This window comes from Girardinichthys multiradiatus, chromosome 10 (genome assembly GCF_021462225.1).
Source record: "Girardinichthys multiradiatus isolate DD_20200921_A chromosome 10, DD_fGirMul_XY1, whole genome shotgun sequence".
Classification (NCBI taxonomy): Eukaryota; Metazoa; Chordata; class Actinopteri; order Cyprinodontiformes; family Goodeidae; genus Girardinichthys; species Girardinichthys multiradiatus.
Window position 1 is genome coordinate 1,820,563 of NC_061803.1, and position 23,947 is coordinate 1,844,509.

Here is a 23,947-nt window from a genome sequence, read left to right on the forward strand (position 1 = left end):
AAAAATATGAAAAATGGTTCTCACTCAGCAGCACGTACAAGAACACACACACACACACACACACACACACACACACACACACACACACACACACACACACACACACAGGTGGTCCCTTTGAACTAATATTCAGCCATTTTTAAAGGTTCAGTGTTTGCTTAAAATGTGGTTTTCTGACCGGATCTGATTGAGTTTGGAGAAGGGTTTCCCCAGCACGCAGTCTTCCCTCCAGCATCATCAGGTTCACCCCAGCCAGTCGGAGCGTCACTGGGTTTCGCCCAGGCGGCCGTACCGTTGTCTACTGAAGGATTAGCTGGAGAAGTGATACCCCAGCCTGAAGGTTCTGCAGGCAAACAAATAATGTTAGCATGCTGAGTCCTGGCTTCACCAGACCAGAGTCCGATGATTTACAGCCTGATCGACCATGACAAGTGATTGGTCATAAACTTAATAATCGGATCCTTTTTCCAGTCAATGAACACACCATACAAACGTGAAACAACACTCTTTGGTGTGGAATCATAACTGAGGGAAAAGGGCTCAAATGTAGCTATTGTTTGAATCAGTAAGAGCTAAAATAACATTAGATGGAAGAGCAGTGTGGGAGTCTGGTACCTGTGAGCGCTGTGGCCTGCCTGCTGGGCTGCTGCTGAACAGGAGGTCCCTGTTGTAGCTGCTGCTGCACAGGAGGTCCCTGCTGCTGCTGGGTCAGACCCTGCCCATGTGGCTGCTGACTAGAGGACCCGCTGTTTTTATCCCACAGGTTAACTGGCTTGTAGTTGTAATGGGTTGGGTCTCCCCATGCTGATGTTCCATCATCTATCTCGCTCTTCCTGCTTATTGACTGCGGGGAGGGTTCTTCCCAGCCGCTTGGTTCAGGTCCACTCCCACCTCCACCAGAGACGCCAGGAATAGGTCCTGAGTTCCAGCCTGAGCTTTGGTTCTGTGTCTGGGTTTGAGAGACGAGCTTCCTCCCCCCGCCCCCTTGCATAACCCCTTGGTCCGATGCTTGTTGCAGCTGTGGATGCTGATTGTGGGGCTGTGATTGTTGCTGTTGCAGTTGTGCCTGTGGGCCTGAGATGGAGCCCGACTGGCAGTTTGGCATCTGGTGCATTTTGTTTCCTTCACTCCATCCCTGATGAGGTTTAGACCCCATGCCTCCACCCCCATCCATCCCCCCTGCTCCACCACCCCCTCCCCCTGTGCCTCCTGTTCCCCAGGTCCTCCGGGGTGCACTACTGTCCCAGTTCCCCCAGCCACCCCCACCTGAATCTCCCTGTGAGTGCCCTCCATTCCTTCTCTCATCGTCCCAACCTCCTCCACCACTGCTTGATTTTGATTCTTGCTCCAACCAATTTTTACCTGACCCAACCTTCGATTTTGATCCCCACCCACTTCCTTCATCACTCCCACCCATGTCTTTCCAACACTCTGCCCCTTTCTCATGGTGACGATCTCCCCATCTTCCACTTAATGAGTCACATCTCTGCCTGACATCACCCCATCCTCTTCCCTTTTCTGCTCGACTGTTACTTCTCCATTCTTCATTCCCCCAGTCCTTGGAGTCATGCTTATCCCCAGCCCCATTTCCTCCTTCAACCCAACCTGTAGCCTTGGCCCCAGGCACCATCCCCGACCCCATACCAGGTGCAGAGGAGGTCACTGGCCCAGATTGTGAGATGCCAAGATTCCTCATGTTGGTGCATGTAGGCGGGAGGCCTCTTCCAGACAAAGATGCCCCACTACTGCTGCTATTGCTGCTGCTCTCCCAGCCCTCCCCAGAAGACCCAGTAGAAGGAATTAAGGAGGAACTGACCCCTTGACCTGTTGAGTCAGTGCTTAGGGTCCTGGGTCCACTGGAATATTGAGCAGGACCTGTAAGACCAGCCGAGTGTTTCAATGAAGCTGAAGGTGGTCCAACTTTGCTTTGTCCCGCGTGTTCATCAAGATCCCAGGCTGTGTTTTGTCGGATTTGTGTTTGGCCCCAGCCTGAGTTGGACAGGACCCGGGGGTCCAAATCAGACCGACTAAGCAGGTTCTGTAAGGCAGCTTCAGGATTGGGTGCCTGTCGGCGAATTCGATCAGGCACACTTCCACTTCTGGAATTTCCACCACTTGATGAAGATCCCCCCCGTCCCCCATGTCCTTCTCCTCCATCGCCCCATTCGCCCACTTCCCCTTTCTGATTGTCCCAGGCTTTGCTAGTAGCGGGGGCTGTTGTTGATGATGAAGAAGCAGTAGGAGGGTTGCCTACAGTGCTTCCACCACTGCTGCTGCTATTACTACTGCAGTTCCCCCTTTCGCCAGCTCCTGGATTTGATCCACCAATACCAGTAGAGCTACTACCCCAATCACTACCAGAAACCCCTCTATCTGCTCCTACCACTGATAACCCCCACCCTCCCTGAGATGTCCCGGAGGTTTGACCACAGTTACCCCCATTTTCAGCACTGCCACAACTGGAACTAGGGTATCCCCAACCCGATGTCCCTTTCTCTCCTTCTGCTGCTCCTAATCCCCCACTTCCCCCATCCTCCCATCCATCAGTCCTTGAGACACCCGTTTTGGAGTAAGCTGCAGGGTAAGAAGGTTGGCCTCTCCAGGAGGTGGCAAGGCTATGGTCTCCTGCACTTACCCTGCCTCCTCCAACACCATGGTCCAGTCCTCCCCCAATCCCATCCCCCCCTGAAATTTTTGGTCCCGCTGATTCACTGTCCCACTTCCCCACTCCAGCCTCTCTGTCTCTGGATTGCATTTGGTGAAGTTGGTGCTGATGGGTGCTTGACTGATTCACAGATATAGATGGGTGACTCCCCAGCACCCCAACTGCCCTGCCTCCCAGCCCCAAGGAAGCAGAGTTGTTGACAGACCCTCCAGAACCCTGGGGATGAAAGGAAGTCAGAGCCCCTTCCCCTGGATCAGTGGGGCCGTCCTGCTGCACCAGGGCAGGCCAGGCTGAAGGGTTGGCATTTGGACTGAAGTTGGCACCTGGAATCCCACTGCTACCATCAACGGGGCCATTGGCGTCATGGCTCCCTGGCACAACGGGGGCTTTGGAAATTGAGGAGGGCTGTTGTAGCAGAGGCCCAGTTGCAGCTACGGCAGTACCTCCTCCAAGATGACCCTGGGTGGCAGTTGTCCCCCATGCAACACTATTGGACGACTGCATACATTCTTTGGGCAAAGGGAATGAGGAAGTGGGTGAGGGTTGGTTGCCAGAGGCACTGATGCTATTCACAGGCATTCCGCTGCTGCCGCCGTTTCCTCCATCACTGCCAGCAATACTCGGCCACTCCTCTAGGTTGTTGCCATCAACGATGACCTTCTCCTTGCCCTGAGAAGAGGCCTGGCTGCCTGAGCTTGACCCCCACATGGAATTTGCATAATTGGAAATAGTTGTAGAAGCAGCAACTGATGAGGTGAGACACAATGAAGATGCAGAATCTGTAAAAGGAAGTTCCACAAGTCAACAGGAGTCAAACAGGTGGATCAGAACAGAATTTATCTGCATTAGCAACACATGAAAAAAGACCTTCAATATTTTATGATAATTAGGTAGAGTCACAACAATTCATCCATAACAGGATGGACGAATGTGCCACCCATGATCTACAACAGGAGAGTTCAACTCTAGTCCATAAAAATCAGTGTCCTAAATGTTTTAGTTGTGCCCCTGCTCCAACACAGCAGAAATGGTTGTATGAGCTGCTCACATCACTAAGCTGTGCAGGAGCCTGCTAATGATTCATTTATTTGACTCAGGTGTCATGAACCAGAAAAAACTGAAACATCTAAAACAAAAATATTGAGAGGAATACATGTTCAGACGGTAAGTAGAAAGTTCAAAGATTTAGTTGTTTATATCACACAAACAATTGGTTCGTTCAAATAATCCTGTTTTCCCTCCGTTTCACGTATAAACGCCCATAAGCTAAAGATACGCCCATGGTGACATACTCAGCCAATCATGAGTTTACAATAACTTGGATACGCCTTCCTTTTTTGCAGATGTTCCTACTTGGAATAACCAGCCCTGTAGGACTAACGTTGGACACCCCTGACATACAGCACCATGACCCCTTACCTGAGACAGCAGCCATGTTTGCATTTGGACCATCCTCTCCACCCCCACCTCCCAGCAGCATGGAGGACAGTGGTGGCTGACCCCTCTTCAGTAGCACTTTATGGTCCTGCTGGCCGCGAAACCGCGGTGGCACTTCTCTCGGCATGTAGCGCGACGGCTGCTGAGGCGCCTGGGTTCCGCCTCCGCTACCTGTGCTGCCGTTCCCAGCAGCCCCGAGGCCGCCAGCGGTGGTGGAAGAATTGGTGTTGGAGCTGGGTTGTCCGTTGGCCACTGCCAGGCGCTTGGCATTGTTGCCGCCCTGAGATGGGGTGGCAGCACTGCCAGGGCCTGAGGTTGCTGGGGTTGGAGAGGCAGAGGGGGTAGGTCCAGGGCTGGGGGAGGTTGAGCTGCTCTGTGCGGCAGGAGACTGGGCAGCAGCTGGCTTGGTCACGTCTGTCACTGGAGGAAAGGCAATAATAAAGATAGATGAAAAAATAAATAATGAATGATTTTAACAGGTGCACTTAGGACCACTGCACCACCTTTTGACCAACATGGCATTTTTTTTCTTGGCTGCACTGGTGCACCTTCAATTTCCCACATCTGTTCCTGTGAAAAACAGACGTTTTTCTGTCTGTCCAACATGCAGACAGAAACAACACTTATCCTTGGCTCCACTCGCTCTCCCTGCTGCTAATGCCAAGCAAGGTTGATGGCATGATCTTTTCACCTGCATCTGCCTGCACTAGCTGGGGACAGTCAATGAGGAGTTGGCATGAAACCCAAGTTGGCTTTAGCAATCAAATCTGGACACAGTCGGGTGGCGTGACCCGATTACTGATCCAACAGTGAACGCATGCTGTCGCCAGCCAATGTTTGCTAGAGGTTGGGATGGAGCTTCAACTGCCAGACCATTTGTTCTTCTTTTTTTACAAAGCTTTATTTGAAAATATGCATTATCACCATTAAGACAACTGAGGGTGTATTTGAACATGAAGCTTAAAATGCTGTTTATGTTTGAGCAATTATTAAAATAAAAAGTTAATTGTGCCAGTGGTTTAGATTTCAAGAATCAACATTTGCAGAAACATATTTTTTAAATTAGAATTAAGTTGTTTATCATACATTTTAACATTTTGTTTATGCAAAAAGGTAGAAATAAAAACCTTTTTAGAGCAAAGCAACATTTAACGTAATCCAACACCCACAAAGATTCTGACTTGTTGTAAAGTCTCAACATTAGCATTAAAAAATAAAAACCTACAAACAAGACAAACACAGACTGCATGTGATTAAAGCACACGTACATAGAAGTGCTGCTTACCTTTGTTTTTCTGCTCTGCAACCTAAAATGAAAATAAAACGTTTCTAAATCAATATTCACATTATAAGAAATACAGAATGAAATTATGTACTGAGAAAACTAAAATAAATGCAGTAATATTGAGAACTATTGAGGAGCAGACATGATGAATCAACTCAATAAATAACTTTTTAAAAGATAGAAAAACAGAAATTAAAGATCAAGCAAATCAATCAGCAAAGACTGAAAGTGGACAATTTTTCTCAAACATCAGGGCAAATACTGAAAAACCTGGATAAGTGGATCACTTGGGTAACCGCTGCTTTCTGGTCGACTTACCTTCTGAGAGGCTTCCCTTTTGCGTTTGTCGTCTTTTTTCCTTTTCTTGTCTTCCATGAACTGCTGCTCCTGACCAAATTCTCCTTTCTACACAAACAAGGACACACCAACATACTTTAGATCTAAAGTCCTTGTCATTAAATAACACAAAGCAGTGTTGTGCTCCCCTTCCCACACCTGTTTCTGTGAGATGTTGGTCGCTCCTACACTTCCTTATAAAAAAAAGACTCAATCAGGTGTTTTGAAAGTCAAGAGTGGAAAACTAAAGCAGCGCCACCCATTAATGCTTAATGAAGTAGAGATTAGCAACCAGTGAGCATCACTTCTGTAAAGCAGCGGACTGCAGGCTCACTACCCAATTAGATAGTCCGACTAATTAACCAGCTAATATCAGCTTGTTTTGCTGCCAAACTGCAAGAAACCATAATATTCTGTGCAATGTGCACCTTTAAAAACGGCCTACTAAATTTAATGGCATGGTTGACAATTGCATTACCTCTTTCTCCTCTCTGTACTTCCACTATATAGTCCTGTTTTAGCTCACATTGACTCAATACTTGCAACTGAAGTACAATTTAATCCTGTACTTTTAAAAGCGAATTAAGCATAACATAAACTAGATGGTTAATCAATGTTTGACTGCCAACTAGTCACTGTGAATGCCAACACCCTCTCTATCTACATAACTCAACAGATAAATGTTATAGATAATAACTGTAATAATCCATGTTTTATAAGCAGATGTAGTAATTGAAGCTTTTCTGATTCAAATAAAAGCAGCTGGATCATTTTGTTTTACATAATACTGTGAAACCAGGAGATTTTTCAAGGTTGACATATAGTGAGATTCTCATACTGACCCGTGCATAATGTACATACTTAAAACAATAGTGTAGCCCACTCTGCATATTTATGTTTAACTTTGGTCTGTCATTTGATACTGGCAAGAAAAACCACAAAAATTACTCAATTTGCATTAAGCATCGCATAATACAACAAAGATTTAACTAGGTCTGCAATAATAAATATCTTCAGAATGAATGGGTCTGAAAACTATTTAGAATATATGAACATGTGCGTACATTAGATAACATTAGAAATGCATTTAAGGTGCATTTTTATGTAAATACACTTAGACCCTGTACTAAATGTGAGAGACGCAAAGGAAAACCTGCAAGACACTTAATGCAACATTATCTGGCAAAGAAAAAAAAATCACAGATGTTTGAGCTCACAAACATTAAAAATAATAAGTCAGAAGAGATCCAGCTTAATTACAGAAGCTCAGTGCACTGCTACGCTGGGGTTGTGCCTGCATCTTGGTTTCGTTTTTGTTTTTCCAGCAAGCAGCATTCATGAGCTCAGGAAAACCAACCTGACATGTCCATTTAGAGCATTTCTGACCTCACAGTCAGACCTGGCTGCGATGATGTTTGCATCAGATCCCCAGAAACCCCCTTTAGATGACAGGTGTAGCTAAACTCCAACAGCATATGTTGATGTAGGTGCTGTAGACGCTATTCGTCTAATCCCTTCACCGTGTGGGCAGTTAACGCCGAAGAAAATCTGGAAGGGCGTTTCAGAACAAAACAACCAAAGACTTCTAGAATAAATTCATTAAAACATAAAATGGTTTAAAGTGAAACAGAAAACCACATTAACGGATCGTTTACTGCCAAACTTGCATCTTAACAGACCGCTAATGCTAACGCTAAGGAGCGGTTTAATTCTTCATGAAAATACGTGGACATACCGCTGCGCTCAGTAACATGTTACCGAGAACGAGCAAATGTCACCCAGTGTTAAGTTAGGTTAGCTGGAACTCAACGGTCCGGACCGGCGAACCCACAGAAGGCCGAACACCTAGCTCTGCTAATACGACGCCGCTACACCCAAGCTAACGCTAGCCACTGACAGAAGCTACAAGTAGCAGCGGAAAGCGCTAACAGGGCTACAAGCGCCGCATTTCCTTGACAGCTGCGGCATTTATTCATGCAAACAATTAATGACGCAGTCCACCATTTAGCTACAAGTTCAGCAACTCACCTCAGGAATCACATATGAAGATCTGCTAGCCTGCTAGCTAGCTTAGCTAAAGTGCTTTAGTGCGATCTTTCTCCTTTTGAGGCATTCGTCGAGGCTACAAGAACTTGGACGCCTGAGCGGAGAGTCAAGTAAGTGGCAAATGATGAAAGCACAAATGAAATAATAAGCTACCGGTTTGCAAATAAGCACTAATGGCCCAAGTGTAAATCCCTAATGTGCAGAAGAATTTAAATTTCAAAGCGCTGTGGAGTCAGTCGGTTGACGGGCGGCCATTTTGTTGCTCAGCATGTAGCGTCTCCAATGGGCAGCCCGAAGCAGCTGCGGAGAAGCCCTCTGACTGGCTGGTTCCCGTCAGGAGGGATGAGGAAAACACGCTTCTTGACCTTCATAAACTTCAGACTAACTTCACGCCGCTGCGCCCTGCATCTCAGGTGATCTGGGCTTGAACAAGAAACCACAGTAGCGTAACTTTATCTTGACAGGATGGGTCCGAGGAAGGGGGCAGCGAGGAAGAGGAGACATGAAGATGGGGCTTTGGGAGATGAATCAGAGGCTCAGAAGACTGGGGAGAAGAAGATTGGTGAGGAGAGGGGAGGGATGCGAAGGAGGATCAGTGGAAGCAACAAATACATTGGAGCCCATGTTGGAATTCAAGGTAGGGTTTCATGTCATCTTCACCATGGACCACTGTTTAATTTGCGTGGCCCCTGGGGGCAGATGTGTAAATGGGCCCCAGCCGTCCATCTGAGCAAAGTCCTGCATTTAATCTGTTACATTTTCCACTGGGGAAGTTAGACATTACAGAGAAACTCTTACAGGTGCAGCTCAATAAATGAGAATATTATTGAAAAGCTCATTTATTTCAGTAACTCAATTCACAAAGTGAAACACATTATTTAGAAAAATTGCTCACAGACTAATGTTTTCAAACCTTTATTTCTGTTAATTGTGATGATTACCCAACTTCCAGCTAATGAAAAATACTGAAGAACATAAAAAACATTTTTCGTACAAAAATGTGGGTTTAATGGAAACTGTTTAGTACCTGTTAAAAGGTTATTTTCAAAAGGTCCTTTTAATCAGACAAACGAGCCTAATAGGAACAAATATTCTGATTTACTGACATCTACCTGTTTTATAATCCAATATGGCTGACACATATGCAATGGCACACAATAGATTCCTAAGGAGGACAACTGCCTGTTATTCTTCACAAGAGTAACTTATTTAATGAAAAACTTGGAAGAAACTGCAGAGTCTGAAGGAAAACATGTCAGATTTGTTGTGTCGAGTTAATAAAATCCAGCATCTTTCTGAAAACATTAAGGAAGGCCCTCAAAATAAGTTTTTGTGACATTCTATTTTGTTGTTTATATAAATACCATCTACATCTGGATTGGATCATGATGTCTGACCATTTTAAATAGTTATATGTTAATAGTGGGCTGCACGATGGTGCTGTTGCACCTTTTTGCTGCAAGTTCAAATCCCAGCTTGGTGTTGCACAGCATATAACACGGCATGTAGCATGGAGTGTGGTGAAACCTGAAGGAAGAAGCACTTTGGTTCTTCTAATGTGCTGGGGATTTAAATGACCCTGTTATCAAAATACCTGCCACAACTATGATTACCTCAGGTTTAACCTTTTTGAAATCTGTGGGCTTTTATTTTGAAATAATGTCTTCCATGTAAACATTTTGGTGCTAGCTTTACACCACCTGTGTGATCAGAGTACTGATTCCTTTTTATTCGTCATCTGCGTCGTTTTAAATGTCTTTGTGGCTGTTTTGTGGTCCAGCTGTAGTTGTTTTCAACCTCCAGTTGAGTCACATTACAGTCTTGTTTAATTATAAGTTTGTATATTGTGATCTCTGAGTGAAAAATGCTGTGATGGCTCTTTCTTGACTCCAGGTGGAATATGGAAAGCTGTAGAGACCAGTGTAGAGATGGGAGGCACCAGTTTTGCACTGTTTCTGGGCTCTCAGCGGTCCTGGAAGAGGCCTGCACTGGACCAGAAAACTGCAGAAAAGTTTCAGGAGCAATGTTCCCTACATGGTTTTGACCCAGCTCACATCCTGCCTCATGGTTCCTACCTGATGAACTGTGGATCTCCCAAAGATGGTTTGTTAGGAGGCTCAATTTATTTAGGACTTCTGTTTCTTCAAGTTATCAAAATGAATTCCTCCTGTTAGTTTCAGGTAGGCTCTTTCTCTGTAAGTTTGCAATCTCTGTTTTGTGCACCACTTTGCAACAGATGTATTTGAGAAGAGCCAGGCCCTGCTGGTGGACGAGCTCAGCCGCTGCAGCCTCCTGGGCCTGAGCCTCTACAACTTTCACCCTGGCTCCTCCCTGGGTACCATCACCACTGAGCAATGTGTGGACAAGATAGCAGGAGCTATTAACCACGCTCACCAGCAAACACCTGCTGTGGTCACAGGTACAGAGCAAGAAAACAAACCTAAACACAAGAGGTATTCAACCAAAGAATCGGTCTTTAGCTGTTTTTGCTGCGCAAGGAGGTGACTCCTATCAACAGTAAGAATGTTTGCACACAGTCTCAGATATGGAATAACAAATAATTCTCAAAGATGATCTTCTTTAATAATATGAATAATCATGCATTTCATTTAAAATTGCCTTTCAAAACATTCAAGGTCAAAGTAAAGTTAAATCAAACTGAAAAGGTTACCAAAAAACATTTAGACAAAAATAAAACCATTGGAGGTGGGTGCAACCAGAACAAGTGATCAAACAGAGCAAGGAGTGGTAAAAAAAATGGTTTTTAGAAGGAATTTGAAACGTGGAGAGTCAATGATGCTGATATCAGGAAGAAGAGGGTACCAGAGGTAGGCCAAAGCAGTCAAATGCTCTGGACCCCCTGGTAGACAGGCAGGCGGGGGACACATGAAGGAGGACAGAGGAGGAAAAGCTAAGACTGTTCACTGAAGTATGGAGGAGCGAGGACTGTGGAATGGATGCAAGGTTTGAGAGAAAGACTTTGAAGCTGCCGCAAGATGGAACAAATGTGTTTGGAGGATGGAGTTCTGGAGATGATGCATGCAGCTGGGTTCTGGGCTAATCACAGTTTGTGGATGGATTTTAATAATTAGCCAAATTCCAGCTGGACCATTCCTGAACACTAATATTGTTGCAATCACAGAAAAGCACCTGTCTCTAGAAAACCTTATTATACACTGTGGAGCCATGGATGACGTGGCTAAGAATAAAATCAGAAAGACTGAAGGAGGATTTCACTTGTCGGCTGAACAAAGTTGGAGGTCTCAATATCAAGGTGTTTCTCAGCGGACCCTTTGCACCGATTTTCTGTGGAGATTAGATTTTTTCAAGACTTCTGATGATTAATAAGTGGTTGAAAAAAACATGTGCCACTATACCTGTGAACTTCATCGACAACTTTAATATTTTTTGGGAAAAAAGACAACTCTTCAAGCAAGATGGTTTCTGTTTGAACAAGCCAGGAGCCAGACGTCCAACATCTAATCTCTTCTATTCAGTAAATAATCCACCAGCAGCTTCAACCTTCAGCAGAGAACATGGAGCATCAACAACAATGATAACGGTGCCTCCAACAGCTCCAGCAGAAACAATCAGCCAGTTGGCTGAGAAAGAGAGGACATATCAAAAGGTCTCCCTGTCGAAATTCACAGGAGAACTGAACCTCCCTTTAAAACCCCTCACCCCAGACCCCGACCCAGACCGCACAGAACTGTCCCATCTCCACACTGAGCCCGCTTTTTGCTTTACTGGATTCTGATAACATGAAAGGAGCTCTTAAAATCGGGACCAAAATGGTTCTGACATCTTCTCCATTCAACACCCCCCGTGGCCGAGGTCCTGCTACTAAACCAACATCTTCCAAATGCTGCAGACCTACATCACCTCCTAATCTATCTCCTCCTAATCAGGACCTTCAAATCACTTCTCTGTGATACAGTCTGGGTCCCAGTGGTAACTCTATCAGAAATGATCATGTCCAGGAAAAACTTGGGCCCCTAATAGGAGATAGTTGTAAAATCTCTGTACTTCTATGTGACAGAAAGAACAAAGCTAAAAGGATAAGAGACAGTAATAAACAATCAATGAAAGCCATAAACTGTCAGGTACAACCAGACACAGAGTTAATATCTGCAACTAAGTCATATAAACTGGCTTTATTGAAGATTAGATCTCTGTCAGGAAAATAATTTTTAATCAATGACTTCATTACTGACCACGATCTTAATATTATGTTTTTAACAGAAACATGGTTACATGAATTTAATGAAGCTCCCATTCTGATAGAGGCAACGCCTCCGAACTACAATTTTCTTTGTGAGAGCAGACAGCAAAGAAAAGGTGGAGGGGCCACTTTGTTTAAAGATTTATTAGAGTGTAAAAAAGTATTTCTGGCCAAATTTGACTCTTTTGAATATTTGGCTCTCCAGGTAAAGAGCCCGGTCCGAACCATGTTCTTGAATATTTACAGGCCTCCTAAGTCCAAAACAAACTTTATCACTTCTGTCTTGTCTGAATTTAGAAGCAGAAAATTTAAAGTCTTCCAAGTGTTTATATCTTCAAGACCTGCTTGAAGTCTATCTAACTGGTTGGGCTCATCAGGATTTATGGATAAGTAAAGCTGAGTATCATCAGCGTAACAGTGAAAGTTCTGATAGAGTCAACGCCTCCGAACTACAATTTTTGTTGTGAGAGCAGACAGCAAAGAAAAGGTGGAGGGGCCACTTTGTTTAAAGATTTACTAGAGTGTAAAAAAGTATTTCTGGCCAAATTTGACTCTTTTGAATATCTGGCTCTGCGGGTAAAGAGCCCGGTCCGAACCATGTTCTTGAGTATTTACAGGCCTCCTAAGTCCAAAACAAACTTTATCAGTGATTTTAATGAGCTTTTATCTGTGATATGTGTTGATTATGACTGTTTAATTATTGTGAGAGACTTCAACATTCACATGGACAATCCTGAAGACAGAAGTACAATAGATCTATGTGACACTCTTAGAAATGTTGGTTTGACTCAACATGTTAAACAGCAAACGCACAAACAGGGACATATTTTAGACTTGATCATCACTAAGGGTCTAAACATTTCCAAGGTGTCTGTAACTGATGTTGCTCTATCTGACCACTTTTCTATTATTTTTGAAAGCATCATCTGCAATGACTCAGTTTGCCAAAGAGACATGATAAGAAAACGCATCTTTATGGACGGTGCTGCTGAAACCTTTAACCAGATTTACTCTTCTACCTCCACTTTGCCCTGTAACACTGTAGATGAGCTGGTAGATAACTTTCATTCTAAAATCTCAGACATAATTGATTCAATTGCTCCAATTAAAGTGAAAGTTGTTTCTGGGAAGAAAATGTCTCCATGGAGAAGTGCTCCACCAGTCAGAAGTGAATAAAAGGAGTGTTGAAAAGCTGAACGCAGGTGGAGAAAAACTGGACTCCAGGTTCACTATATTATCTATAAAGAGAGACTATACAGATATAACCTACAACTGAAAAATGCAAGAGAATCTTTCTTTTCTGAGATCATCAGCAAAAACATTAACAATGCTGGTGCATTATTTGCCACGATCGACAGGTTAACAAACCCTCCTGTAACTGTAGCATCTGAACTCCACTCTACCAGGACCTGCAATTAATTTGTTAACTTCTTCACTGAAAAAACCCAAAAGATCAGAGAGGCAGTCAGCACATCCACATCAACTCCAGGACCAAAGTTGTCTCCAACTAGAACTGATTTTAACAAAATTTCCCAATTTCACTACAAAATAAACTACAAAATCTTAGAAGAAATCGTACAGCAACTAAGCTCTTCTTCCTGCTGTCTCCATGTTTTACCCACAGATTTCCTTCAGAAAGCTTTGCCTGTAATAACATCTGATTTAACTCAAATAATAAACAAGTCCCTTTTGCCAGGTGTTTTCCTCCAGGCCCTGAAAACAGCAATTATCAAACCTATATTGAAAAAGAACAACTTGGACAAGCTGCTACTACAGAACTACAGGCCTATATCAAACCTCCCCTTCATCAGTAAGATTATTGAAAAAGCTGCGTTTCAACAGTTAAACAACTTCCTAACAACGACCAACCGCTTCGATGTCTTCCAGTCAGGCTTCCTGCTCACCACAGTACAGAGACTGCTCTTGTCAAGGTGTTCAATGACATCCGTATAAATGCAGACTGTGGAAGAACCACGGTGCTGGTATTATTGGACTTCAGTGCAGCATTCGACACTGTTGATCACTCCATTTTATTAGAATACCTGGAAAACTGGGTCGGCCTTTCTGGTACAGCACTCAATTGGTTTAAATCCTACTTGAAGGACAGGGACTTTTTTGTGTCAGTAGGTAACTTTACATCAGAGACACAAAAATCACATGTGGCGTTCCCCAAGGATCCATCTTAGGGCCCCTCCTATTAACTATCTACATGCTCCCCTAACTCAGATTTTAATAAACAACAACGTAAGTTATCATAACTATGCAGACGACACACAGCTATACGTTACGATGTCACCAGGTGACCATGAACCCATTCAAGCGCTGGGTAAATGCTTAGAAGAAATCAATGCATGGATGGGCCAAAATTGTCTTCAGCTGAATCAAAACAAAACTGAAGTAATAATCTTTGGACCAAAGGAAGAGCGTTTAAAAGTTAGCACCCAGCTTCAGTTAATAGAAACCACCAGTCGGGCTGGAAACCTGGGTGTAGTGATGGACTCAGACCTGAACCTTCAGAGGAACATAAAGACAGTAACAAGGTCATCCTTCTATCACCTAAAGAACATCTCCAGGATTAAAGGACTAATGTCTCAGCAGGACCTTGAAAAACTAATTCATGGGTTCATATTTAGTAGAATTGATCACTGCAACGGTGTCTTCACAGGTCTGCCTAAAAAGTGGATCAGACAGCTGCAGTTGATCCAGAACGCTGCTGCCCACGTCCTCACTAGAACTAAGAAAGTGGAGAACATCGGCCCGGTTCTAAAGTCCCTACACTGGTTCCCTGTAGCTCAGAGAATAGACTTTAAAATACTTCTGTTAGTCTATAAATCACTGAATGGCTTAGCACCAAAATACATTACAGACTTGTTGTCAGTGGATCAACCACCCAGACCTCTCAGGTCTTCTGGCTCAAATCTACTCTGCAGAACCAGAACCAGAACCAAACATGGAGAAGCAGCTTTTAGTTCTTATGCTTCACTAATCTGGAATAAACTGTCAGAAAACTGTAAAAGCGCCGAAACCCTAAATTGCTTTAAATCAAGATGAAAAACCTATTTGTTTAGAGTGGCCTTTGACTGGGCCATCTAAACATTATTAGTTACGATTTCAGTCCAATTTTTCTTTCATTTTCTTATCCATCATTGTATTCTATTCTATTCTCTCTTTTTTTTAATTACCTCTGTTGTTTGATTTTCTGTATCATTGTAATGTTTTTCCGTATGTACAGCGACTTGATGCCTTGTTGCTGAAAAGCGCTAAATAAATAAACATGACTTGACTTGGGTCAATAGGTCACAGTGATAGCAACGCTGTGGAAGTTGGTACTGAGGGAAGGAGAGTCCAGATTAGCTATGTTCATCATTAGTGATGTGTTTAGAACTGAAGTTCTAAGAAGACATTTAAAAGGAAACTATTTTCTGTAGAGGTGGTTCTTTCAGGCTTTAGTTAGGCCGTCTGAATGTTTTATCCTTTTGAGGAGTTAAATCATCGAACACACTGGATTAGGAAATGTTAACAGTTCAGTAAAGGCTTTACTAATTCTATGTTGTAGAGAGTTTGTTGTTAATGCTAACTATTCTAATGATGCTAAAGGCTGTTTAAAATGCTAACTCTGTATCAGTTTTGTTGATTAGTGACATAATGTTATTAATTCTGCTAAATGGAGCACACTCACTGCTCTGTTCCCTCTGGTCCTGAGATAAATATGACTGAAAGATTCCTCAAGTCTTCTGTGCAGTAATGGTAAATGAGAAAAATGTTGTAATAATATAAGACATAGAGTTCAGTGGGTTTTGTAGAGATAAATCTGCTTTACTTCAGGAGAGAAACCGGAATCAGCTGAAATCTGCATTGGCAGGCCGATCGGAAATCAGCCACATAGTCTCTAATCCATGCCTACAATGTGACTGAAAATCTGCTGACGTTTAAGGACATGAGTTCTACCAAACTGAAGGCAGCACTCTTTGTTTTTCCATATTCATCATATCAGCAAATGTATGACCGTAAACTGCAGTGACGAATGAAACTTGCAGTATCCCATCTGTATGCAGCAAGAAAAAATAGATCATAAAATTGATGCATGTTTATCACGTTATATGACCGATTTCCTCTATGTGGGGTCAGTGTTGGAGAACATGAGCGGCCAGGGCAGCACAGTGGGCGGAAAGTTCTTCGAGCTTAAGAGCATTATAGACAAGGTGAGAGACCAGAGGAGAGTGGGAGTGTGTCTGGATACCTGTCATGCCTTTGCAGCGGGTAAGAGATACTTAAACTCTTCTTATCTAAATCATGTGCGTTAATTTGTGGAAAATGTATTTGAGATTGTTTAAGGGTGTCAGCTTTAGTTATTTTTCCAATGGAGGTTATGACCTGGCTGCAGAAGGAGGAGTGACGGCCATGCTTGATCAGTTTGATCAGGAAGTTGGGCTTCGCCATCTGAAAGCGGTTCATCTCAACGATTCTAAAGGTGCAGCCAAGACCAGCTGGATACCAGCTTATATCTCAGTGATTGATGTTTGCCATCTTTTCTGCTCATTTCTGGGTGTTTTTTTTTTTATACAGGTAAGCTTGGCTGTAACCTTGACCGACATGAAGATATTGGTAAAGGCAACATTGGAATCTCAGCGTTTCGAGACATCGTGAATGAGCCGAGACTGGACAACATCCCTCTGATACTGGAGACGCCCGGACGGTGAGATTTCTGCAGACAAATAAATCACTAGCCCAGAAATGTTAGGGTAGTAGATGATGTTTTAGGGATGCTTCTCTGAGTGAACTGCTCAAGTTTTTATGTCCAACCTTGTTTCCCTACAGGCCTGGATTCGAATATGCTGAGCAAATAGAGCTTCTTTATTCCCTGTGTGAGAAAAAATAAAGCATGAATGATGGAGCAGAGAGAGGTTATTACCGTGTTAACCATTTTAAAGTTTTTTTTTCTTCTTTAAATAAACAATTTAATTAAATGTGGTACTGCGAGAATTTATGCTTGACTTCCACAGCTGGCCATAAGGGGGCAGCAGTCTCACACAAAAACACCACAAACCTTTTTCCAGTTTTCCACAGAGTAAGAAAAGAAGGAAGATCAACAACAGGAAATTAAAACAACTTCTGTACCCAACTTTATATTTTGCAGTCTGTTTTTAAGTCATGATATAATCAAAAGTGCAGATCTTCTATGAGGATGAGCATGGATGATGTTCATGAAAGCATCCCAGTGATGCTGGATCGGTGCCTTTGGTTCTCTTGTTCATCTGAGGTTGCCTTCATCTTCTTTTTAAGATCTTGTGAGGATTAGATAAACTTTAAATTTACCTCAAATTGTACATTAATTAAGAGTGAGATTGCCTTCTGTGTGAATCTGAACAAAGCCCTGGATCATAAACACACACGGGTACACGGTACTGTGTGGCTCCAGCTGTCAGAGCGCAACACTGTGGTGCAGCTGTTAGCATCTCAGAGGGAAGAAATTCTTTATCACGTCTTCTTTTAACATGCAGAGGCGCACAAAAACTGGCTCAGAAAATGGGAATATTTTGTTCAATTTAGTCACAACAAACAGAAGCCTCGCTGTGTTTTTCTGGGATTTTAGTTGATAAAAACACAACGTTGCTCATAATTATGAAGTGAAAGGAAAATGATTCATGGTTTAAGAGTTTTTCTACATATAAAAGAGAAATTAACCATCTTAATTATAGCTGCAGCTGCTGAGGAAAATCCTCCCTGCAGCATGATGCTGCCACCATCGTAGGGATGGTGTATTGAGGTTGGTGTACAGGGTTAGTTTTCTGTCCCACATAGCATTTTGCATTTAGGTCAGAAAGTTGAATTGTGCCACATTTTGCTGTCACCCTAACATGGCTTCCGATGACTTTCTTTCGACAGCGGGTTTCTTACTACCACCCTTAATGAGGCTTGATGGTCTCCTTGTTCCACATCCTAACGTTGGTTTTACATGAACGTTTTGTTCTCTCTGTCACAGACACCAACAGTGCAACTTCTCACATTTCTTGATCTAACACGTTAACATGAATCCACTGTTGCACCCAACAGAAACTGGGACAGATGAAGCCCTTTTCCATGCGCAGGTCCAGACGCTGCCTTTCAGAGACAGGAAGCTGAGGTGCCTGGCTGAAAGAATGTCTCCGTCTCAGGTCCCACCCACAGGAAATGCCTGTGTGAGTCTGCAACCATGAAAAGACGTCTACTGCTGGTGGAGTGTTGCTTATAGCAGAGCAAGAAACGGGGGGGAGTATGCATGCGTTTCAGGTCAGATATGAGATGCCTGATGGGTTATAACTTGGGGACGCCGGAGACTAAACACTGAACACATGATCATAAAACCTGAATCAGGTTTAGGAGAAGGGATAGGAAGGAAAACCTTGATGGAACCATAACATTTCTTTCCATTATCTAATGGTCTTAAGATGTGTGTTATTACAAGAGGCTTGTGTATTGTTTGCAGCAGTTTTATGAGTCACTGCATTGTGCTTCAAATATTTTCCACTGTGGCCTAAAACCACTGGTCTCATTATGCAACTTTTAAAGACTGGCAGATAATGTGGTCTCTCTCTAAAGTCACTTCAAAAAATAAACTCCTGAGCTTTTTGTCTCTGAACCAAGTTTCCATCAGACCGACGGCTGCTGAGGAATCTATCAACAGGCTGCCATAGTAAAGATGGAAAAAAAAACTTTAAACACATGAATGTGAAGAGTTTGCATTCTGACCTTAGTGATAAAAAGAGAGAAATCAAAAACTGCAGCAGGGTGCACACACGGTGCTGTTTTTGGTCTCATTTCACTATGTAGCTGTACAGAACGCTCCTAAACATAACCGCAGATATCTGTGGGCTTTGCTTTTCTCCAGTTTGTTTTAAAGCAAGTCCCTCAGTTTACTGCCAGCTCAGTAAAACCATGCTTCCTCGGAACTGAACCTAAATAGCTTTTGGTTAGAGTGGAGGTTGTTCTGACCTGAAGGATTTGGATTTCACACTCGAATTGCAAGCGCATAACAGGCTCCTGAGACAGAACAACCAGCAACGTATTAGTATAGTTTGTAGAACTGATTTGTAGATGAAAGTTTCCTGGTCCTTTGGAAGAGAAACAGGCCCACGACATCACAGATCCTCCACCATACTTAACAGTGGGGACGAGGTGCTTTCCTACATATTTGTTGTTGTTTTATTCCAAGCCCACCCAGCATGTTTGCTGCTGAACAACTTAATCCAAGCAAAGAGCTCAGTTCCTGTTGGCAAACTCCACATGTTTACATTTGTGATGGTAGGACGGAAAAAGGCTTTTTCCTGGCATGCTTCTTAAAAAAATGCTAGCTAAGTACATCACATTTACTGCAATTCTCTTATAGTGAAGGTTGTCTGAAAATGCACCAGAATGAGATTTTTATGTAAGCACCACTAGCTTTGAAATGAACAGAGTCAAAATTAATGAAATGATTCTACTTTTTCTCCTTAATCATTGTAATCATCGATGATGAAAAAACATGAAATCTGCAGGGGGAAATACTTTAATAAAAGTAGCGGCCCCTTGTCGGTTTGAATCCCTGCTTTGTCTGTCTCAGTCTTTGTGTCCCTGGGCAAGACACTTCACCCGCTGCTGATGGTCAGAGGACCCAGTGGCGCTGATTGTATGGCAGCATCACTTCTGTCAGACTGCCCCACATAGTAGTGTAAAGCACTTTGGGGTCTCTGAAGACTTGATAAAGTGCTATATAAATGCAGCGTATTTACCATTTAAAGATAAAAGCTGTTTTTTATAAAGGAAAGGGCAGAGACGAGTCAGCAATAAAGGAGATGGGAGTGTATGTGTGTTAAACTTCAAGCTGTTTAACCACCTCATCTCTACAGTCTGAGTTATCCATCTGCCAGCACACACTAACATGACCAGGCACAAAATCCTCAGTACTGCCTGTACACTCATGCTCACATAAGCCTTAAAATCTCTCTCACACACACACACACATGTTCAGAAGAACTAGGAGCTTCAGGGCAGGGTGGAGCCATTTCTACTTTCTCGGCCAATCCTTTATTTTTGCACCTTAGCAGCAGCACAAACAGTAAATTTTAACTTCTGGCATTTGTTTAAGCTCTTGTGAAAGAAAGGAAGCCAGGCAGGGTGCACTTCCAGGCATATTTTAGTGAAGCTCTGCATTAGGCTGTGGGTTTCTTGTGGCCTGAGTGAGACTTGTTGGAATGAGTGGACGGCTGTCTAAGAGCCAGCAGATGGGACTATAAACAGAAGAGGTTTACGGCCAAGCTGGTGTTCTAGAAATCAACTGCTTGCTTCTTGCCCCTTCTGAGAGGTGGCAGATCTGCTTCTTTCAGGATGTACTGTGGTTGTTCCTCTCATTCCTCCCCCTTCTGATCGTTTGCTTCTTGGTGGCTCAGGAAGAGGAATGCTACCCAGCAGTGGCTGGGCATCAAGCCACAAGGAGACAATCACAGCTGCATAGTATGGGAGTGATGTATGAAAAAGAACCAGAACCCCACAAACAGATACAGGAGGAAGACCAATGGGGAAAACAGAGAAACAGGAACCATGTTTGTACAGCAGAATGGCTTTCTAGTTGCAGACCAGAGATTTAGACCTTCACTTTGGCTTCTTTGTCATTGATTCAGTTCACAAAACAATGTTCTTCATCTACTGTCACCTCTGCCTCCTTCAACTCTTCTCCCTCATCTTTCAGATCTTAGAGATCCCACCCTTTTTTTTTTTTTTTTGCTGCTGTGAAAGGATGACGTACAAATGCAACCAAACAAGGCTAGTTTGGTGGAGGGATGATCCATTTAATATATGTTTACCTTTATTAGAGTACCTTTCTGAACAGAGTTGGACAGAGCCTCTTGTCCACATTGAAAGGTGTCATCTGAGGTGGTTTCAGATATCAGATCAGGATACCTTCTGGAAGCTTACCTTTCAAGGTTTTCTGGGCTCTGAAAATTTATGTTACTTTCTGTAAGACTCTTACCCAGGTTTATTAATGTTTTATGATACGTTTACACAGTTCAGCTGTGATCATCATTTTGTTCTGATTTACACCGGACCTTCAGCTAGCTCCCAGCCCAGTATGTTCTGTCAGTTTAACCAACCAGGGCAGAGGGAGAACCAAGCAGCACTTAGATGGAAAACTTGTGCAAAAGGATTTTTTCTCCCGAACATTTGGTCAAACGTGGAATTAAATTCAGCCCACTGTCACTGGTAAGTAAACAGTAATAGTGTTAATAGAACCAGGCTTCTTTATCAGTTTATTCAGTGTTTCTTCGTTGCCGGCTCTGATGCTGCTACCCCAGCAGATGGTGCAGAAGAGACTGCACACACTTGCTGCAACAGACTAATAGAAGATCGCCAGCATCCTGCTGCAAACACTAATGGACCCAAACCTTCTCCAGAAACCCAATCCAACCCAGCAGATTCAGGAACTGACCAGCTCTAGCACACAGTGACCAGATATGACTTTTAAGCCTGATACTTCCTCATCCTCATGATGAAATGGAATACTCAATAAAACCCGATCCCTAGATCACATACATCTAGATTTGCTTGCACAACCTTACCGATACAGTTGGGAACTGTTATTTAGTTGAACTGGAACCTAAGAAGGTGTAATTATGTAGAGGTAAAGGATGTGCTGCAGCTCTGCACAGACTGTTCTAGAAAAGCGCTATGTCCAAATGCATAAAGCAAGGTCATTGTGTGTGTGTGTAAAGGAGGCCAGCACATACAGGGTCAGTCCTCCAGGTCAATCATCCACATGCAAAAAGCAACATGGGTCAGACTCAGACATTCCTCGCTGCATAAATACACATCTATACTCACATTTTCTTTTGTTCTGGCCTCTCTTTTATCAGAGCCTTAGAGATCATGGGATAGGTTAGGCAAACACACGGCGCAGTTTATAAAAGTCTTTGTTATCATACCTTTAGATTGACGGGCTCAGAAGAAAGAGGTCACCCTCTGATACCACGCATACAGCATGGAAAACAGTGCTGCTCTGCCACATACCATCACCTCTTCCTTTGCTTCTGTTTACAGCTTCTGTAGATCCATATATCATCCAGTCTCTCAGTTTGGCTCTACTTGATCTCATGTGAAGGTGATTCTTCTGAAATCACAGACCTAGTCTTGGACATGAGTCCAAGGACTCCTGGTGTGTGCCTGAGACTGAGAAGACTATCAAACGTGGAAGTTCCTAAAGAGTTTTACTGGAGCCTATGTTCAGTTTTTAAATTGCTATCTGATTGGTTTGGAGATGTCAACAAGCATACAAGCATCAAATTTGGCATATTTCCTAAGAAAATGTGTAGATTTGAAACCAGCCCAGCTGCATTGATCTTATCTATCCTCATCTGAATAGACCTGCCATACAGGTGCAACATTTATGCTTTTAGTGATTGTAGCTTAACAGTGCAGAGATCATGACTCGAGTTTCAGACTCTGACTTGATTCACACTTAAGTGACAAAAACACACACTTAAGACTTAACTTAGACTCGTGGTCTGGTACTCAAGTCTTATATACAATCTTAGTAGTAGGGAGTGAAGGTAAGCCGGTATCTAAACTACAGGCACCAGCTCTGCAGTTGATGAACCATGGGTAAATCTTACTGCAACGTTCGCGGACTGGGGTTTGTTTGTTCACAGCAATATGTTCATGTTAGCTGTAGCTTGATAATAAGGACCAGATGGATGTTTCTGCCCCTGAATGCTGTTTTAAACGACTTTCAGAACAAAACAAGCTTAACTTCCCTTCGGCATCTTGTTCTCCTGCTCCTCAGCTTGCTGCGTGTTGGCATGACCTTTAGTAGCTGGACAAGGCAGGAAGCTTGAGGCAGAGATAAGTTGCAGGCCAACCAGATTTATTCACCGACAATGAACAGGTAAACAAACAAAAAACACCTGCTTTATCATAAAACGGGCAAACAGAAGCATATATAAACAAGCATCACAAAATGCCTAAAATATCCAAATACTTTATTTAACAAACTAAGTTTGTTTTGTTCAGGACTTTGTCTGTGCTGTCAAAGGTCAAAATAAAATCCTTCTATTTGTTTCTCATCTTGTAAATATTTCATTGGTTGATAATAATTAAAACTAATTTATATTTCAGGTATGTTTCAATACAAGTCATGAAGACCTTTATTACGCACCATGGCAAAGAGACTTCCTGCTTGTCAAAATAAAAGCATTTCCTGTTGTGTTCAGTCAGAAATTAGACATTCTCACCGATGTGCCTCACTCATGTTGAACTGGGACATGTTTACTGTGTAAACTCAACAAAGACTTTAAATGGAGATCCAGATCATCGTTTCCTTATAATATCCATTTCTGGGTGAGAAAAACACCTTCCTAACCCTTTATAGTGTAGAACCTGGAGAATAAGGGAACAATATGAACACAGTGACTAATAGGGATTTAATAAATCATTACCAAGCTAAATAAATACAAACAAACGCAGTGTTATGTCATAATTTGGGGTTGTTTGGTTTCTGTTTTTTTTCCATATATGTTTCTCACAGTTTTTGAATCATGTTTCTGTTTGTTTTCCTGGTCATGCTTTAGTTTTGTATTCATGTTTTGCTAAGTTGTGTTCTTGGATTGGGCTTCTGGTTATGCTTTGGTTTCATGTTTTTCTAGTTAGATTTCTATTTGTTAGTATCCTTGAAGTTCTGTTTTGCCCCTGTCACGTTGTGTTCTGTCTGTTAATTATCTTTATTCGGTTCACCTGCTCCAAGCTAATCTGTCTCCTTGTACCTGTTCGGTTTATTCCTTGCAGAATCATTGTCAAATCATGCTCAAGTCTTGCTTTCTGGATCATACCATGCCTGTCTTGCCTGCCTGTTTCTGTTTTGTTCCTGCCTCATCTGTGAGTGAGTTTTTGTTTTTTATTCATTAAATCTTTTTCCACTTACCATCATGCTGCCTGCTCGTCTGCATTCCGG

General features: G+C 42.9%; 2 protein-coding genes across 6 annotated transcripts in view; one reads left to right on the plus strand and one right to left on the minus strand.

Annotated features, from left to right (window-relative positions):
* Window positions 1-8,140, minus strand: part of tnrc6ba (trinucleotide repeat containing adaptor 6Ba) — a 20,022-nt gene extending 11,882 nt beyond the window's left edge. Inside the window, exons 1-7 of the mRNA XM_047377496.1 lie at window positions 8,090-8,140; window positions 7,752-7,781; window positions 5,706-5,792; window positions 5,388-5,409; window positions 4,085-4,522; window positions 616-3,444; window positions 179-343 (exon numbers count right to left, since the gene is read on the minus strand). Coding sequence (XP_047233452.1) covers window positions 179-343; window positions 616-3,444; window positions 4,085-4,522; window positions 5,388-5,409; window positions 5,706-5,792; window positions 7,752-7,781; window positions 8,090-8,140 — 3,622 coding nt within the window. The remainder of the gene's footprint in view (window positions 1-178; window positions 344-615; window positions 3,445-4,084; window positions 4,523-5,387; window positions 5,410-5,705; window positions 5,793-7,751; window positions 7,782-8,089) is intronic.
* si:ch211-141o9.10 (probable endonuclease 4) lies at window positions 7,440-23,518 on the plus strand. Of its 5 annotated transcripts, none has more exons than XR_007039960.1 (8): window positions 7,440-8,406; window positions 9,663-9,872; window positions 10,006-10,188; window positions 16,120-16,251; window positions 16,358-16,462; window positions 16,558-16,687; window positions 22,784-22,885; window positions 23,116-23,514. XR_007039960.1 is itself a non-coding variant. In XM_047376863.1 (8 exons), exons 2-8 carry the CDS (start codon window positions 8,235-8,237, stop codon window positions 16,868-16,870), a joined length of 993 nt encoding a protein of 330 aa, XP_047232819.1. In that variant the 5' UTR covers window positions 7,448-7,879; window position 8,234; the 3' UTR covers window positions 16,871-16,958. The 5 variants fall into 5 exon arrangements, 4 of the variants coding, with proteins under 4 accessions (XP_047232821.1, XP_047232822.1, XP_047232819.1 ...); XM_047376863.1 differs by lacking the exons at window positions 22,784-22,885; window positions 23,116-23,514 and adding an exon at window positions 16,810-16,958 and having other exon boundaries at window positions 7,448-7,879; window positions 8,234-8,406; XM_047376862.1 differs by lacking the exons at window positions 22,784-22,885; window positions 23,116-23,514 and adding an exon at window positions 16,810-16,958 and having other exon boundaries at window positions 7,449-7,879; window positions 8,037-8,406.
* The last annotated feature ends 429 nt before the right edge of the window (window positions 23,519-23,947 follow it).

Excerpts from the sequence above, each read along its gene's own strand:
- si:ch211-141o9.10 (XM_047376863.1), top strand. The coding sequence starts at position 8,235 with ATGGGTCCGAGGAAGGGGGCAGCGAGGAAGAGGAGACATGAAGATGGG. Across the intron at positions 16,252-16,357 it reads CTGTCATGCCTTTGCAGCGG|GTTATGACCTGGCTGCAGAA; the intron begins GTAAGAGATACT and ends TTTCCAATGGAG. Across the intron at positions 16,688-16,809 it reads ATACTGGAGACGCCCGGACG|GCCTGGATTCGAATATGCTG; the intron begins GTGAGATTTCTG and ends GTTTCCCTACAG.